General features: G+C 42.2%; 1 protein-coding gene across 1 annotated transcript in view; it reads left to right on the top strand.

The window, feature by feature from the left end:
- Window positions 1–17,870, top strand: part of dntt (deoxynucleotidyltransferase, terminal) — a 99,946-nt gene that overhangs the window by 262 nt on the left and 81,814 nt on the right. The window contains exons 2-3 of the mRNA XM_031726335.2: window positions 6,366–6,540; window positions 9,177–9,287. Coding sequence (XP_031582195.1) covers window positions 6,366–6,540; window positions 9,177–9,287 — 286 coding nt within the window. The remainder of the gene's footprint in view (window positions 1–6,365; window positions 6,541–9,176; window positions 9,288–17,870) is intronic.

Here is a 17,870-nt window from a genome sequence, read left to right as displayed (position 1 = left end):
GCTTTTCTCAATGTGAAGCTGAAAAGAGCTTTAATGTAAGGGGAGGAGGGGAGTGGGTACACCTTTATTTGCTGGGTTTGTATTTCCTGGAAGCAAACAGACTGGTTTGATCTGGCAGTTGACTTTTGAGGCCTCTAGTTTAACCCTAGAAGCATTCAGCAGAAGCATTTTCGGGCAGTCAAGCTTATGACTTCAAAATTAAATACTTTCCATGCCTACAAAAAGTTTTATTATAGTCTGAAAAAAAAAAACAATTAAAATTTTGTGGAATAATTGCCTGTGCTCAGAATTTTTGACTGATCCGAGTGGGAAAAACATGCCTGGACTTCAACACTGAGACATCCAAAATTACTTTTTGGCACTTTTCTGCAAACTTCTTTTTTTCTTAGAAGCTATGGCCCAATTAGCTAAATAGAGAGCGACTATTGTCTCATGAATAGTTAATTAAGAAGGGTTAGGGCATCCATCCTGCCTCCTCTTCACCTTAGTGGATTTCCCCCCCCTGAGCCATTACTCACAGCTCCACACATAAATACGTTAAAAGCAGGGGGAAGAAATTGGCTAAACCAGCTGCAGCTTGTTGGCAGCCAGAGAACTACAAACAATAGAAGAAAGGTAACAGAGCACACGCAAACTTTTTAATGAGTTTGGTGAAAGTTTTTTTTTTTTTTGTTAAGTCTCACTTAAGAAGAGATGTTCTGTGAGCTTGTTCCTTGGGATGATGATTCATCTATTGCGCGGTAATTACAGACGCAGCGTGCCTCCGTCGTTTTTTCTGCCTCTAATTGAAAGTATCTTTTTAAAGTCCCAAACTGTGAGCACAGCAGAAGTCCTCCGCTTGACACCAGAGATGCTTTAGAGTCAGGCTTCTTTGTTAACGCAACATCCCGTTATTTAGATGTCGACTTTGTTTTCAGTGCTGGGCGTTAAGCTCAGAGTTTGAGCTCCTCTGGTGAGCAGGTGTTTTTGTTTGTGTTTTTCATTGCTTTGCTTTCATGGAAAGTGAGGGCAATTCCTCCTTCTAAGTTAACATTAGCTCAAGGTTGGAAAATGGTTGAAGTTGAGCATATGATGTAGGGTGTATGTACAGGGTTTAGGCAAAGGGTCCCCATGAGTATGCTATAACCAGCATAAGAGCCTGTGTGTGTTTGTGCGCGAGACAGAGAGAGAGTGTTTAAATGCGTGTCTAAGTGGGCCTGCCAGCCGTGCACCAGCTTGGCCATGGCAGCATTCCCAGAAACACAGCTTGAGCGCTCCTACGGTTACACTTGGCTTGATACAATTGTTTGAAACCAACGACAGGAAGTAGAGCGTGCCCGCCTCAAACTGACATTAATTCTGCAAGCCGACAAAACTGCTATCAGCTGCAGTTTGATAGCAACACCTCACGTGCCTAGTCTTACACACGTTATAGGCAGACTGCCTCCAGCATATGGTCAGATGCACTGCCTGCTTTCCTCCGAGCATAAAGGAACATGCTCGTACACGCACACGCACAATCACACGACGCACATACACACAAGTTTCCACATTGTATGAATTTCAAGGCCCGCGCGCATGAACATGGATCAAAATATTGACATGTTTGTCCTGGGTGACTGATGAGCTGCATTACATGCTGTTTCGCAAATGGGAACACACACACACACACACACACACACACACACACACACACACACACACACACACACACACACACACACACACACACACACATACTTACCCCATTAGTTTAGGTCATAGGCACCATGACCAAACGCTTTGTTTTCTGAGGAATGATGTTTTATCCTTGAATTTGTCACAGCAGTTAGATATGATGTTGGATGTGACTGTACACATGAGCCTTTGGTGCAGCTGCTGTAAAACAAAAATCAGTGGCAGGGAATTAAAAACATTTAGCTCAATATGCATCAATATTTATCGTATGCTCGTGTTCTAACATATGTTACCCAAGTTCCACTACTAATTATTCCCTCCCACTGAACCTTCATTCCCAATGCAAGCCGTACCTCAACACCCACATCAAGCTAGCAAGCTAGCAATCACTTCGCGGGCCACCTTCACATTCTTTTTATTACTTTTTTTGTGGACACTAACACATTTATTCATTTATTTGTTTTCTCTGTACACTACCACACTGGATTTTAAATCAAACAATTTGTATGTAATTGAATTTGAGAATTTTTACCTTCAAGCAACAAAAGCGCTATATTAGCTGTGCTGTTTAAGACTTACCACCACTTTCATAGGCTCAAAAGTAATTGGACAATGGTTTGGGCAGTTGCAACTGAGATTTACCAGAATGGGGAAAGGTGAAAGGTATGGAAAAGGAGAGAAACGTCTCATGATCTGAAGCATAACACATTATCTGTTAAGAATGGTAAGGGTATAGAAATGGCATGTACGGCTAGCATGTGAAACTGGGCCTCCAGTGTTTCTTGATGATGTGGCTGCTGATACAAGGTAGCAGGAGGAATTCTGTGTACATGGCTATACTGCAGTTTTGCAGTATAGCCAAAACTGCAGTATAGCACTTTTGTGTCAAAACTACAAAAGTTGTGTCAACGTCCAAAAACATATGGACATAAAGGAATGGAGGAGCATCCACGATGCATGGAGGTGGTGATGGCAGCTGGGTTGAGTGTAGTCTCTTTTTAAAAGTTATTGTCATACAACTACATATATCATGTGTGTTCTTGAAATGCACTTTGGAAGTCATAGTTGGCTTGGTCAATTACTATGCTTCTCTCCAGTTTTTATTTCAATAAGAGATATTTCTATTTATAAAAAAAAAAATGTCAGTTATTTGGAGTGATGGCAGGATTTAATTTAGCAATAAATTTAACATTTTTCACTAGAGTTTTTGTTTGAAGAGTTGGTCACACCTAGATCTACCGTTGGTTTTTAAAGGTGCTCTATAAATAAAGTTATTGTATTGTATTGTATTTTATTGTAGATTTGCAACAAATAGTTCTTGAATAAATCACCTGGATTGATGCCCTGCAGTGACTGGTTGCTACATTACTGGGCACTGTGTTTTGGATGGTTATTATATTGTCAGCTGACATTTTCAGGCCATTTTGCCATCAGAGACAGACTAGGCAAAGAGCCTCGAACAACTGCCATTGCTTGAAAAGTACTATAAAAATATCTTCCTCTTATAGCTTCCTCTCCTCATGTGCATTTCCTACATTTAAAGGTTGACACCATTCTCATTGCGTCAGGGTCCCACAGGGAATACAGTGCACTGATCTAATCTATTTATACTTTATTTAAGACTAACCTTTCAGAGCTCCAGCTTTTTAAATGTGGATTAATAAAAGAAAAATTATTTTCCTTCCAGTAGCGATCATAATTAAGATATTTGGACTTTTGGGTGGACAAAGCAAACACCGTAATGGTGTAATGGTGAACTCCAAAACTATTTTCATATTTTTTTACAGATAGTTCCTTTTAGGTGGTTACAGAGACCTGCTCTGTAACTATGTCTCTGTTCATTCAATTAAAAATAACAGTTTGTTTTTAAAAAAGCTTATTTAGGCTTCTTATCTACAAACAAGTTAGATAAAACTCTAAATCAAATTAGCCAAGTCCACAGCTTATCTCTTTGGTGCATTTATTTTATCATTATGATAAAAAATATATTGCATCATGTCTATGCAAACAAAAACCTCACCGTGGTGTAAAAGTCTGTTCCGGGCATTTGCAGTCTTTGATTAGCTTGTTTTCACTTTTGGAAAGGACAGAGGGAAGCTGCTGACAGGAACTGGGCACACAGATGACTCAAGAGAGTTCTCCATATCAAAGCCCATTGACTTTAGCCTGTCCTTGTGTCTGAGCTCAGAGTCCCACTGATTCAGGGAAGAACAGTCTGGTTCTGGCCTTGCTTTCTTCCTCATTTGCATGTCAATCTGCCATTTCACATTCTGCTCAGCTACATATTAAGATAAGGATCTGAATTTTGGGGATATGTAAACATAGTTTGATGAATATAGTTTTTTTTTTCATAATCTTAAGTCTTGGTCCAAATAGACAACTCAAACCACTTTGATTTTTGAGAGAAAGCAACCCAAGAGCCAAATCTTGATTACTGTGGTTAGACAATCATTCACGTTAAGTCTTTGGAGATCATAGTTGTCAAATGTGTCTGTTTGAGAAGCTCCTTCAGCATGTCTTTGCACTGAGGACAAGGAGGATTTTTCTGCAAAAACACTAACAATCAGTGGCCAGACTGCTAGTGATTTGACCAATTAGGCTTCAGTCTGAGCTCTGCTGGGACCTCCCATAAGGAGTCTTTCCACTGATTTACCCATGCTAAGAGAGAAGAAGAAGAGGAGGAGCATGCCGAGTGTGATTATGCACAGCTGGGCAGCCTGATTGGGTTTGGTTGTTAGATTCTGAGGCAGGAAGCACAGGGGAGGAGGCCTTGATAAAAAGCCTGTTGAGATGGTCTCGGTGGAGATGCACTGGCTGAATGAGTTCAGCTATCAAACAATCGAGAGAGGCGCTGGGGGTCTGTGGTGATTGTTGTTTACCCAGTGTCGATCCCCAAATGACACAAGTTAGACTGCAATGCTGACATCTGAGCTGCATTTCAAAAGCTTCGCATGCACCCCTTGCTCTTTCTGAAAGCTGCCGAGCCCTAGACGTGAGCATTTTTTTTTGTTAAGTCAAGCAGCGAAAGAAACCTTTCGATCAAACAAGATGAAGGAATCCCGTGAAGCAATCCTACTAATCCATAAAAAGTCCCAGAAAGTTCCTGTGTCATTCACTTTTGACATTTGCTTTTGTGATTTTTGTTGTTTGTGGTTAGAAAATGTTGGAAAATGTTTTCTTGAACTTGTCAAAGATGAGCTAAAATTGATGAAAGATGATATGTCACTGGTTCTTGGTCAAATTTTGATAAAAACCACACCAACATTCTGTCAACATGCAAATTAGCATAGCTAGTGACTCAGTCAAACTAGTGACCAATTGCAGTTATTTGCACCAAGCAACATGATGCTTAACGGTTTAAAGCACAGGTGTCGATCTCCAGGCCTCGAGGGCCACTGTCCTGCTTGTTTTCCCACAAACCTGCCCTTGTAACTTCTTATTGGCAAAGCACACCTGATCCAGGTAATCAGCAGCAGGTAGGGCAGGGATATCTCAAAAACAAGTAGGATGCTGGCCCTCGAGTACCAGAGTTTGACACCCCTGGTTTAAAGTGTTGCAAAGGTCACCTGGTGGGAGGCAACCTTTCTCCAAACAGCTGCCTGTTCAGCTTCGACACACTGCAACCACTCTCAGGCAGATTGGCAAAGGTTTCTAAATAACAGCTATTCAGTTTTTAAACAAAAGCAGATTGCAATCATGTTGCAATCAATCTGAGGCAATCTTCACTGGTGCGATGTGCTTCTTTGTAATAAGCAACTCGTTGGTTGTATTCTGGTTGTATTCCAGTATAAAAGAAAAGTTGCAGAGTGTCCATGCCATTCTGCAGTTAAACTATTGTTGCAAGGTATTTACATTATATTTTATATTTAACTTACCAGAGTCACGACTTCATTAAACCTGTGGTGGTGCTTAGCAATTGAATGTGATGCTAAGCTAACCTTTAGTGAAGGAGAAGAAACTCAGAGGGGGCAAAAAGGCAGACAGCAGGAGAAAGCTGCCAGTAGTGTGTTGTGTTAGTATCACATCTTGAGTTAATCTGTGATTCCCACGCCCAAAATTTCACAAAGTAGTGTTTCCACTTCAAAACTGTGAAAAAAGTTGTTCAGGTCAGTTCAGTTTTAGTTCGTCTATTTCAGTTTAGCTCTTATTGTTTCACAGTGTTCAGTTTTAGATGAGTTTTTATTAGTTTCAGTGTTAGTTTTGGCTTTTGCTAATATGATATGTTAGATGACCTGATCTACAGTACAGCAATACAAACAGCTGTTACAGAAACACACTACACAGGATCCAACAGTTTATTAGTTTTTAAACCCATTTTACATTTTTAGTCTTGAGTTAAGTGTTACTTCACTATAATAACCCCAAACACAAGAGGCTGCTTAGATTTTGACACTGTTTGCATTTCTTCATGTAATAACAGGATCTCTGCAGTTCCTCTCAGCCTTTTAGCCTGTTTTAAATGTTGCTTTTGGTTCTGTGGTGTTTCGTTCTCACCAACACTATTATACTATTTTCAACCAACCCGGGCAAATTGCAGCATATTTTTTTCAATCGCAATCTAAAAAAAAAAAAAGGATTAGATTTTAAGGTTTCTGAAATGAGAATGAATATTCTTGGAGCAAGAATTATATTTATCTAGATTCCGGCGTTTGCTGTATAGAATTTGCCAAACGTGCTGTGAAACCGCTCTTTTTCCACTTCCCCCACAGCGATGTGGTGACTCACGTGGTGTCGGAGGATAGCCAGGCCTCGTCTCTTTGGGCGTGGCTAAAAGGAGGGCCTGTGAAGAATCTGCCCGTCATGCACGTTTTGGACATCAGCTGGTTCACTGACAGCATGAGAGAGGGGAAACCTGTTGCTGTGGAGACCAGACACCTTATACAGGTTTGTGTGTTGCAAATCAGGCACAATGGCTATTAAGTGCTTAGCACTAGATGGCATTACAAACAAAACAGGATATGATTACTTACTGAAAAACAAAAACAACTATGTGATACAATGAAAAAAAAAGAAAAGAAAGACACTTATATTGTGAAGGTATACGTTGGATATATTGCATCCAGGTTTTTCCTGCCACTGCAAATCTATAACGTCAACCCCCTGACAGGAAGCTCATATAAAAAGGACACATCTAACTCTCCCTCTGTCTCTGCTCATATTACTGCACTTCACCTCGCTGATAGCAAGAGAAACATCCTCCATATTGCGTAGGAGTGTCAAATGAACCCATCAGCTGGATGTCAGGGCTCAGAGCAGCCCACTAACACAGACACATACACATGCTCGCAGACGCGCATATTTTCCCCCTGTGAATGGCTCTATGAGAGCTTGGCAGCATATGGATCCAAAATAAAGAAATATGCTGTCTTCTTTTCCTTCCACTGTGGAGAAGGAGGTGTAAAAAACAAAACAAAGCAAAAAAAAAAAAAAATACAGTCAAGTTCTGCCAGTTTGCCAGGCTCCATCTATGCTTTCTCCTAACAGCCTGTGACGGCCTTAATGGTCACGATGAAATCTGCCGTGTTTGTGCCTCCACGTGAGAGACTGCTGTGGCAGTGTTTCCTCGGGGCCCACGTAAGCGTGGCGCATCAATGGCACGACTCTTGTCGGCCGCGTCATTAGGAGACGGGGCTAATGATGCCACGCTGACATTTATTGACCCATCTCCCCAGGTAACCGGCGAGGCCCCGTTCCTCTTGCTTGTTTTGCAATGCAGCTCCTCTCTGAAGCAAATGAGTTAACGCGCGGTGGCATTTATGCGTGTGGTGCTTCCAGTAGATTGTTTTTTATGAGTGATAAATCCATTTAAGGAGCTACCAGGAGGAGATAAAATATTCCCCAAACAGGCTACTTCTTGGGCACATTTGCCTGCGGCTCGTCATGATAGTCTGAAGATGCAATGTGTTTTTCGCTATCATAAATATTCTGCAGCAAGTCAGGGAGGAATTTTAAGTATTAAGCCCATTGAAATGTAATATTTTCTATTACTTCCTGGCTTGCAGAGAAGCTGTTTAGTGTGTTTGAGTGGAGATGTGGTAAGATGTGAGGATACTTTGCTTCAAAAGGAGTAAAAGTGGAAGCAGGTGCTAGGGAGATTGTGAACGTGTGTCTGCCTTCACGCTTAGGAGATAGGTGGGCTGGGGATGATGTTTGTGGGTTAGTGTGTGGGCAAAAGGCCAAGCAGTTTCCCTTACGAGGTACGACCTCTGTGACCTTTGTGGTGCTCGTTGGATCAAGTGGCTTTTATTAACTCACCCAAGTGGCCTCATCTGACCGTGTGACAGACGTTAACGTGGAGGGGAGGAGCAGGCCTGGAAGTGTCTCTACGCTTCACAGCGTAAAGGTTCTGCGATTCTTGCCGTACCTTTTCATCTCAGCAGATGGTGTGAGAAGAAATGAGGCCCCAGTGTGCAGACTGCACACATTAGTTTAGTAACATCTAAAGCCACACAGCAAAGGTGGAGAGAACGCTGGAGAGAAAGCCAGGAGGGGATACAGCGCCTCTGAGATCAGTGTGTGAGCTTTAACTTCCACACAGTTAAAGGCCTGTGTAATAACTGAGCCCAGATGGGAGGGGGAGGGGGGGGGGACCAACCTCTGCATGCTGATGCACAGGCGCGGTTTTTATTTTTTATTTTTTTTTGGGTCTCCACGGACCCACAATCTCATATTGGATTAAACAAGCTGCAGCCGAGGTGGAAAAGTGATGAAGAACACCCGTGTTGTATTTAGAAGGAAAACAGTTAGAGAGTTTCACTTTTGATTGGCAGAAAATTTTCGCCGTGAAATATATTCAAAGTTATTCAATTTTTTTTTTTTTTGAAGAACAGGAAAGGCTCCTGGCAGAGAATAAATGATGAATGTTTTTTTTTTTAAAATCCCTTAGCTGTTGATGCAGCCCAGGAGTGTGAGAGGTACTACTCCTTTTCATTATCTGTTCGAGACGCCACTGTTCCTCCTGCAGCATCGGTCCCAGTCAACGCTCCGTGGTGACAATCTCCTCCATCTTTCTCTTCCTCCTCTTCCTCCCCTCTCTGTGTCGCTCTCCTGCCAAATCCACAGGCAATTTTATGGACACAATGTTCCCTTTTTGTGATGTCTAATTGTCTCCAAGAATATTAATATTACATTGGTAATCCTTTTGACACATATATTACAAATGGGAAACCATTTCTTATAGAATGAAAAGGCAATTTACAGGAGGCAAATTGGATGATGGCAAGCAGATTTGTAATGCCACGGGTTAGGCAGCATAATGGATTTGGATGCCACCAGACTGTGAGATGAGTGTCATTAGCCTGTTGCCCTGGAGACACACAGTCATAAAAATAACTTCTCCAAGGCAAATGGCTGCGTTTTTATGTAATTCAATTTGAACTCTTGGCTCTGCGCTCGTCAGGAATAGCCTCACACACATTTACACATTTAGCCTGTCAACAATTTGGGCTGAGAAATTAACGCACTTTATGACAGTGTGTGATTGTGTTCACGATTCTCCGGTTATTTTCTTTTGCACACAGGAGACCTTGCCTGCATCGCCAGAAGCTACAACACCCACACCCATGTCCACGGTGTCTCAATATGCCTGCCAGAGACGGACCACCACACAGAACAACAACAAGATTTTCACGGTGGGAAAATGCTTCTCCGGCCTCACTCTGAACCACGCTTTTACATGTTGAGCCACCAGAGGCTCGTCGCTCTTACTTTGCAATGTAAAAAGCTCCCCTAATCTGTTCTGCTCTAATTGGATGGCTGGCTTGCTTCACTCACGGGCGCTCTGACACAACTCTCCCCCAAAATACATTAACCTGCAAATGAGTAGCATCTGCAGCTGCGGCACGTTCGAGGTGCAACAGCTGACATGCCTGCGAACCCTGGCACGGGGGCTGGCACGGACACGCCCTCAGGCGCTGCGTTACGCTGAAATGGGCAGCGGACGTGACACTCCTCACAAGCGATGATGGATCTGTCCCTTCGCCATCTGGTGTGGGCGGGTGAAGGAGGGAAGGACAGAGGGGTGGGTAAATGGGGCTGCTGAAGAAGGGTTCGCTCAGGGTCCCCGACAGAATGGGAAAGTAGTTAATTGGAGTAAGTGTTGATGAGTGTGAAAGGAAGAAGGGAAACGATGTTGCATTAATAACAGCAATGTAGCCGAGGGTGCTGAGAGCATCAGTCAGAAAACAGAAACAAGCCAGTGTCAGCAAACATTGCGTTTACCAAACTTCGTCAGCTATGGTCGAGTGGACCACGTTTGGGGTTCTGACCCTTGCTTAGAGAAAACAAGCAATTTAAAGAGCTCGCGTTGGGGCCTTCTAACTTCTGAGCAACATTGTCTGACATTTTGTAGGCTAAACAATGAATCTAAAAAGTAATTTGCGACGTAATGAATGGCAGATTAATCCATAATGAAAATAGCAATTACTTCTAAATTTAATAGCGCTACTGTGACCTGAAGGAACTTAAAAGAAGAAATGGAGAATGTATGCAGAAACACATCATTATTTATTTCCTCTTTTCTTTTTTTGGGCTGTCACTGAAGCACTTTTTTGTAACTAAAACTGGATGTGAATATGAATTTGAAGTTTTAAAATGTGCAATATTACTGTAAACTGAGTGGCTATGTGTGTGTTTATGTGGGACTGCGGAGACCCCCTGATGAGTTTCCGTAAGACGTATTAAGCACAGCTCGCAGAGGGCCTGAGCATCTGTTTCATAATGACTCTTTACTTCTCACTGATGGCAAATGTACATAAAAGATGCACACACGTGTACGGATATTGGCCCACATGTACGTTCATGTGTGTGCTGCAACACACACACACAAAAGCACACGTGTTTGCCCACATGGACAAGCAGTTACAGATGTGCATACCCACCTGCGTCTCAGCTGGGGAGCGTTGCTGTTCAATTTCTTATCTCCCCATTTCTTTCCACAGCATTAACTGCATAATTAGCAATCCCACTCAATTTCCCTATCACAGGGATTAACTCATTATCTCTGCATAAGGAAGGCCACATCAAAGCAGAATGTCTGATTAAAGTAAAAGGTTGTTCTAGCTGTGGACCCGAGAAAAACCACAGGTACAACTCCCCATAGTTAAGAAATATTTTAACTATCCAAATTGTAGAGAAATAATAATAATAATAATACTAATAATAAAATGTTGCCTTGTCCTGTGACTGGAAACCAATCACCTGTAGTGGCAGTGCTAAAGCGCAGCAAGCTATTGATCAACATTGGTAAAGTAATCCTTGATCAGTCCAGCTGTCCGCCTGATTGCAAGGGACAGTAATGATGTAACCTTGTGAATACCCATCTAATGAAAAAGCCTTTGAGTGTGTGAATTAGGGCTGTTGCCCTTAATACCAGTACTGACTATGAACCTGACTGTGGTAACAACTACACCAATCAGCCATAACATTATGCCCACTGACAGATGACGTGAATAACACTGATTATCTCTTAATCACAGCACCTGCTAGTGGGTGGGATATATTAGGGAGAAAGTGAACATTTTGCCCTGAAAGTTGATTTGTTAGAAGCAGGAAAAATGGACGAGAGTTTGACGAGAGCCAAACTGTGATGGCTGGACGACTGGGTCGTGCTCTTGTGGGGTGTTCCCAGTCTGCAGTGGTCAGTATCTATCAAAAGTGGTCCAAGGAAGGCACTACGGTGAGCCAGGAACAGGGTCATGGGCGGCCAAGGCTCACTGATGCGTGTGGGGAGCGATGGCTGGGTCATGTGGTTTGATTCAATGGACTACTTAAACTGCTGAAAAAACTTAATGCTGGTTCTGATAGAATGATGTCAAAATACACAGTTTGTTGTGTATGGGACTACATAGCTGCAGACCAGTTAGGGTACGCATGCTGACCCCTGTCCACTGCTGAAAGCACCAACAATGGGCATGTGAGAATCACAGCTGCACCACAGAGCATTGGAAGAAGGTGGCCTGGACTGATGAATCAGGTTTTCTTTAAGAACACTTGGATGGCTGGGTACACTATGAGAAGTAGACAAGTCAGCGGAGGCAGTGCGATGTTTGGGTAATATTCTACTGGGAAACCTTAGGTCCTGCCAGCCATATGAATGTTAGTTTTGCATATAACAACTACCCAAACACTGGTGCAGACCATGTACACTTTTTCATGGTATTCACTCGTGGCAGTGACCTCCTTCAGCAAGATAAGGCACACTGCCACAAATCAAAAAAATTGTCTAGAGAAGTTTTGACACAAACTCAGCACCTCAAACTTGGCCCTAGATTTCAATCTAATCGAGCATGTGCTGGACAAACAACTTTGCTCCACGGTTACCCCACCTTACAACTTAAAGGACTTCAAGGATATGCTGTTAACATCTTGGTGCCAGATGCTACAGGACAGGGTTCTTGAGGAGTCCATGCCTCGATGAGTCAGACCTGTTTTGGCAGCAAAAGTGACATATTTATTCTTTGTGGTCTCTAGGTCTGTGTCATAGCTTCTAGTCACTAGGTAAAAACTGGTTTTAAGAGAGTGCTGTACCAAAAAATCTGCTCATGATTTCCACAGAAGCCCAGTGTTTGCATAGATAGCATCAGCTTGTTTGCAAACACTTACTAACTACTAAGTGGTAACAAAACTAGAAACAATTGCGATGTGAAACGGAGAATGTTCACCTTAAAGTTAAAGCTAAAACCTAAAACCTGCTACCAAGGCAATTGCATGGAGGTTTTTTGGTGAAGCTTGTTTACATTTTTGTGACCAAATTTACCTAGTGACTGCAAGCAGCATTGGGGGTTGGGAGTAATACTCGTTTTTTTCCTAGTTACTGGCTGTTACCAGGCAGTCACTAACCAGTCTCCATGCCTGTGTGACTGGGTGCAAAGGAAATTACAAACTGTCATGCAGAAAAAAATGTATCAGTTAATTTAAATCTTCCAATCCTGAGAATCTGAGGTATTATGTTACTTAACATGTAACAATCTGCACATTGGCATTTGTTGGTTGGCAGCCTTGGCATTAAATCTTCTGCATTGATGGAAAGTGGCCAAATATGGATCAATGTTGCTCCTTCATGGACATTTTCAATAACAAGTGCTTGAAAAGTTCACTCTTACTCATTAGCGAGTTAGATGTCAGCTGGCAGCACTGTGTTGTCAAATAGTCTCAGAGGAGAAGCTTGTATAAAGGCAAGGAGAATTTGTAACTCTAAAGCTTTTGTAATGTTTCTTGCAAAGGGATGTTAATATGCAGAACAGCTACAGAACACACTCAGATTATTATCAGATTATAAAGCGGCCGGCATGGTGGCGCAGTGTTTTGCCCTGCAAGAAGGTCACAGCAAGAAGGCCCTGGGTTCAAATCCAGTCTTGGGCCTTTTTATGCGGAATTTGCATGGGGTTATGTGATTCTAAATTGACTGAATGCGACTTATTGTTTTTGGTATGTACACTGCTGTGTGCCGTGGCTAGCCAGTGCTACCGTCACTTAGCAACCACTTAGCAACATAATACCTTGTAACCAAAAATAAAAGTGAAAGACAGCCTCTACCAGTCAAGCATTTGCATGACTCTCAAAATCTGAGCTTCACTATGGCACTTTAGCAATTATTCAGAAGCTTTGCATATTACAAATAATATTTGAACATTACGTGAATTAATTTTTACCACTGTTCCCTTCATGGTCATTTCCTTGCACAGGTATACACCATTTCAAGTGCTGGTGCTATTTTCAGATCACTCCCTGGAGGTCAAGTTCTGAAGACTTTTACATACCTCCAACTTCTGCAAATATCAACTTCAGTCTGACCTGACCTTCGATCGTAACTGGTGATAAGTGTCTGTCTCTGGGTCTGCTCAGACCCAGAGACCAAACGGCAGTAAAGGAGCCCAAAGTGACCAATCCTGAAGAAGGTTAGAAGGCTAGGATCGGGGGCATCACAGATTTCTGAACTTTAGATTCAAATCCTACTGCCAAACACAGTTTTACTGAATGTCCTGAAAGGCCTCAAGAGAAACACTGAGAACAGTGGACCTGAACTGTGGCATGCTGTGCTTGCTCATGGTACATAAACTACTTGCAGGATTGGATCCCTCACAGTTAGTTAGTTTTTGACACAATGTAGGTGATAAAGTATGTATTGCAAACGCGCCATTGGAAATTGTTATAAAGGGAATTCCTGGGAGTATAATTCATTTAATCTGGTCCAAAGCAGTTAATGAGTTTGTAAACTTGTAGCTTTTCCCCATGGTTTGTTTTGTTTTGGTTTTTAACATGAATAAATCCAAGTGAACTCCAAGCGAACCAAATTACATCACTAAAAGCCACGTGCGAGTGTTCAGCCTGCTCATTGGCCAGATGTGTCTGGAGCAGGAGCAACAAAAGTAAATATAGGAAGAAGGTGGTGTGTCAGAAAATAGAGAGTTTGCGTTCATTGTACGGCTAATTGCCTTCCCGCACAGACCTTTGCACATCCATAGTACCTTCTTGCATTGAGAATGCAAAGTAGACGCTGTTATGGGAAGTTTTTTAGCTCAAACTTGTAACATACACCTGGTAGTTGGTTCAGATCGGGGTCGGATCATGTTCACACTAAAAACAATCCACACCTGAGTTGTTCGGAACTGCACTGAGGCTACAACCCACAAGCTCTGGGTCTATAGGTTCAATTTTACTAGCTCCACAAAATGAAGCTAACAGGCTGCAACATATCTGCGTGGATGTTTCTACAATGTTTCTAAGACTTCTAAATTTCCCTCCTGATGGATACATGCCCGAAAAGGGTTTTTCTTCCAAGCAGTCACTGAAAAACAGTCAGTACATTTTTCCTCACAAAGCATCACAAAGTAGGTAAAATAAATCTTTCATTAAATTTGATGGATTTGGTTCATTAAGGAAGAAAAGACATATGATTATTTAACCTCTGTAGTGCAAACCAATTATAAAGTCAATTATTCTTTGGATATTTGGAAAATGTTCCAAAAGCCCAGAACTGCAATTTTGTGATATCTTTACCCAATGTAAAGCACAGACATACAGAGTATGAGGAATATAGGGCGAGTGGGTTTTCTAACTCAAATCTACAATAGGCCTCACAACACAAAAGTAAACCTAGATACTGGTAAATTTTGGCTTTGGTGAGCAGTTTTCATTTAACTTAATGCGTACTGTCCTTATGTCTGCCATCAGTTTGAGATATTAAATTAACTGTTGCAATCAAGCAGTAATCTGTAGGGATTAAAAAGATTAAGCACAGTGCTCAAAGCAGCAGGTGTTTGAGTGATCAGTTTAGTCTCCACGAGCAAGTCAGTCCACATAGACTACCCTGTTAAAATACCCAATTTTGCAGTGGAAACAAGTACTTTCCCAGCCTGGTACAGATGTGGTCTTGTCATAATAGGTATTTTAAACGTTTCTTTTTTTTTGTTTGTTTTAATGAGGAAGGTTTACCATTCTTAGGATTGCGGCCACCTTGATCAACAGCAGACACAAACTAGTACTTATAAAGCACCTGTCTACTCAATTTGAGCACTCAAAGGATTTTCCACTATAAGGTTCACTATCTTTTCCAAGGATACTTCAACACACAGACATGTGATGGTAGGTCTTGAGCCACAGATCTTCCAAATGGTAGCCAGCCTGCTCTACAATCTGCAGCCATGGACAACCAGGTATACGTTTAGCCAGCAACTGTCTGTTAGAAGACAGGTGCTGAGTTCAATTCCACCATCAGGCCGGGTCTTTCTGTGTTTGCATGGGTTCTCCAAGGATACTCCGGCTTCCTCCCACATTCCAAAGACATGCAGTTAGTTGGGATAGGTTAACTGATCAACCCAAATTGCCCATAGAAGTGAATGTGAGTGCGAATGGTTGTCTGTCTCTGTGTGTTGGCCCTGCAACAGACTGACAACCTGTCCAGGGTGTACCCTGCCTCTCGCCCTATGACAGCTGGGATAGGCTCCAGCGCCCCCTGCGACCCTGAAAAGGATAAGCGGAAGCAAATGGATGGATACATGGATACATTAATAAGATGCCTGAATTGTTGAACATTTTTAGAAGGCATGACTTCTGTGAAGATATATTAGAGCAACAGGCAACATGATTGGCTGATATCTTGTTGTTGTTCTTTGGAAACCAAATATGGAAGTCTCCCATTAGTTCATTCTATTCAGGAATTGAGGAGTGTTGCATTACCGCTAAATGTAATGTGAAAAAATGGATAGGAAGCCATAATTCCACTTACTGATCAGTAACCCCCCCCCCCGATCATTTAAATCCCAGTTTCTATGAGAGGGTGGGATTGATTTTATACTAAAATTTAAAACTATTGCTCACTATCCTTTTGACTACTGCAACACATGATGAGGCACACTGTGGGTGAACAGCATCTGGATTTGTCTTCACAACCCCCTTTTGAAATAAGAACCCTTACTTTTTGTAGTAATAGCCAAACAATAACAGAGAAAAGTTGGTCATATTTCACTATTACACAAAAGCTTTGTTTTTTTTCCCAGTCGGACAAAACCAATTTATTTAGCAAAGATACAATGTGGTGAAGCAAATAATCAACACCCAGAGGCTTTAAATGATGCGGTTTCTTCTTACAGCTCTCTATATAGGGTAATCCAAACAAAGGAAGTGTGAGAAAACCTGCAGTGATCTCAGGAAGGAGGGATGGAGGAGCATATCCGGAGGAGCAGTGTATGTGTTAGTGAAGGAGGAGGAAGTGGTAGTTCAGAGTGGTGTCAGAGTCAAGAGAGGATGAGCATCGTCCCAGCAACAGCACCCCAGTGAGGTGTCAATCACATGCTGGCAGCAAACGGCCCTTCATTCCACAGCCATGCACTATTGATTTATTCAACCCTGCTCCCTTTTTATCTCTCACCATCTCTGCCTCAAACTCTTTTACTCCCACATTACTTCTACATGCCCTTTTCTTATGTCTAACACCACCCTAGCCACCTACCCATTCTTCCTGTGCTTTCTCCCACTCTCGCTGTCTTGCTGTGACTGGGAAATTCACACCTTACTTACGCACATAAGTCAAGTTTACACTCTCTCTTTTTTCTATCTGCTTAGCCTCCAATTTTCTGCTGTCATATGTTCACTATAAGCCTGATGCAGAGTGTTAAAAAAAATCGACACTTATGTCTTGGGTGAGCATCGGTTATTTTTTTATGATGGTAGCACACATGCGTGCACTTATCGGCCCCTTTTGTGCATCACTTGGATACTAATTGGATCAGGATACAGGGAATTTTGGAAGCTGGATCAACACCTTGGGCTCTTTTTTGTGTTTTGGGAGCTGTTCCCGAGCAATTTTTGTGATGTATGGGGTGCAGTTGGCTGCTGCTGTTAAAGAGTACAGTTGCCATTTAATGCTCTGGTTGACTGGTGTATAACCTCAAGCAGATATATACCAGCAAACACAGGGGAAGAGAAAGCAGGGAAGCTAAACATCTTGACTTCTTTCTCTTGCAGTACAAGACCTCGAGTGCATTGATAACACTGACATGTCACAGATGAGGAGATGGTTGGAGGGGATATTGGAGCACTGAACCTTAAATGCATCACACTGAATACATCCTTTACCCGATGGAGTTCACAACTTACAGAGGAAACAAAGAAGCGGCTCAGAGAGGATCAAAGCTGGAGCAAACAGCAAGGCCCTGTCTGTGCTTGGTTTTAGAGTTTTAGAGAGACTAAAGAAAATAAATATTACAAAATGCCATCTCTTTCACAGCATGCATAAAAAGTAAATTCTTTTTTATTCATTGTTCGAACCGTGAAACTTAATGTTACATGAAAAAAAAAGATGGAGGCATGTGCCCGCTACCTATTCATTAGATATGGGACAGATAAAATCCATCTCTTAGATGCTAATCGTGTTAAAACTCTTCTCAGTGGGTTCTCTGACCTCCTTTCATGGTTTCGTTTTGAGCATGCGGTGAGGCGGGCTGCTGTGCGAACATGACTTGCAGGCATGTTCATGATAGCCGGTGATGGGGGGTAAATCGGCGTGCTATATCAACGTCCCTGCACACCAAGTCTCCCTACCAGTCTTAACTCCTCATTAATTAGATGAACGCATATGCAGGGTGGATTTTTAAGCCTGCAGCGCTGATTCCACACAGCTGCTTTGACAACATGACAGTTGACAGACTGGTGCCAAGGCTCCGTGCATGTTTGGTGTATTTCTGTATAGGACACGTTAAAGTTCTAGTTTTCCA

Source organism: Oreochromis aureus, linkage group 13, assembly GCF_013358895.1.
Source record: "Oreochromis aureus strain Israel breed Guangdong linkage group 13, ZZ_aureus, whole genome shotgun sequence".
In the NCBI taxonomy this organism is placed as follows: domain Eukaryota; kingdom Metazoa; phylum Chordata; class Actinopteri; order Cichliformes; family Cichlidae; genus Oreochromis; species Oreochromis aureus.
Note: the sequence above shows the minus strand (reverse complement) of the source record. Positions and strands in the feature narration are given on the sequence as shown.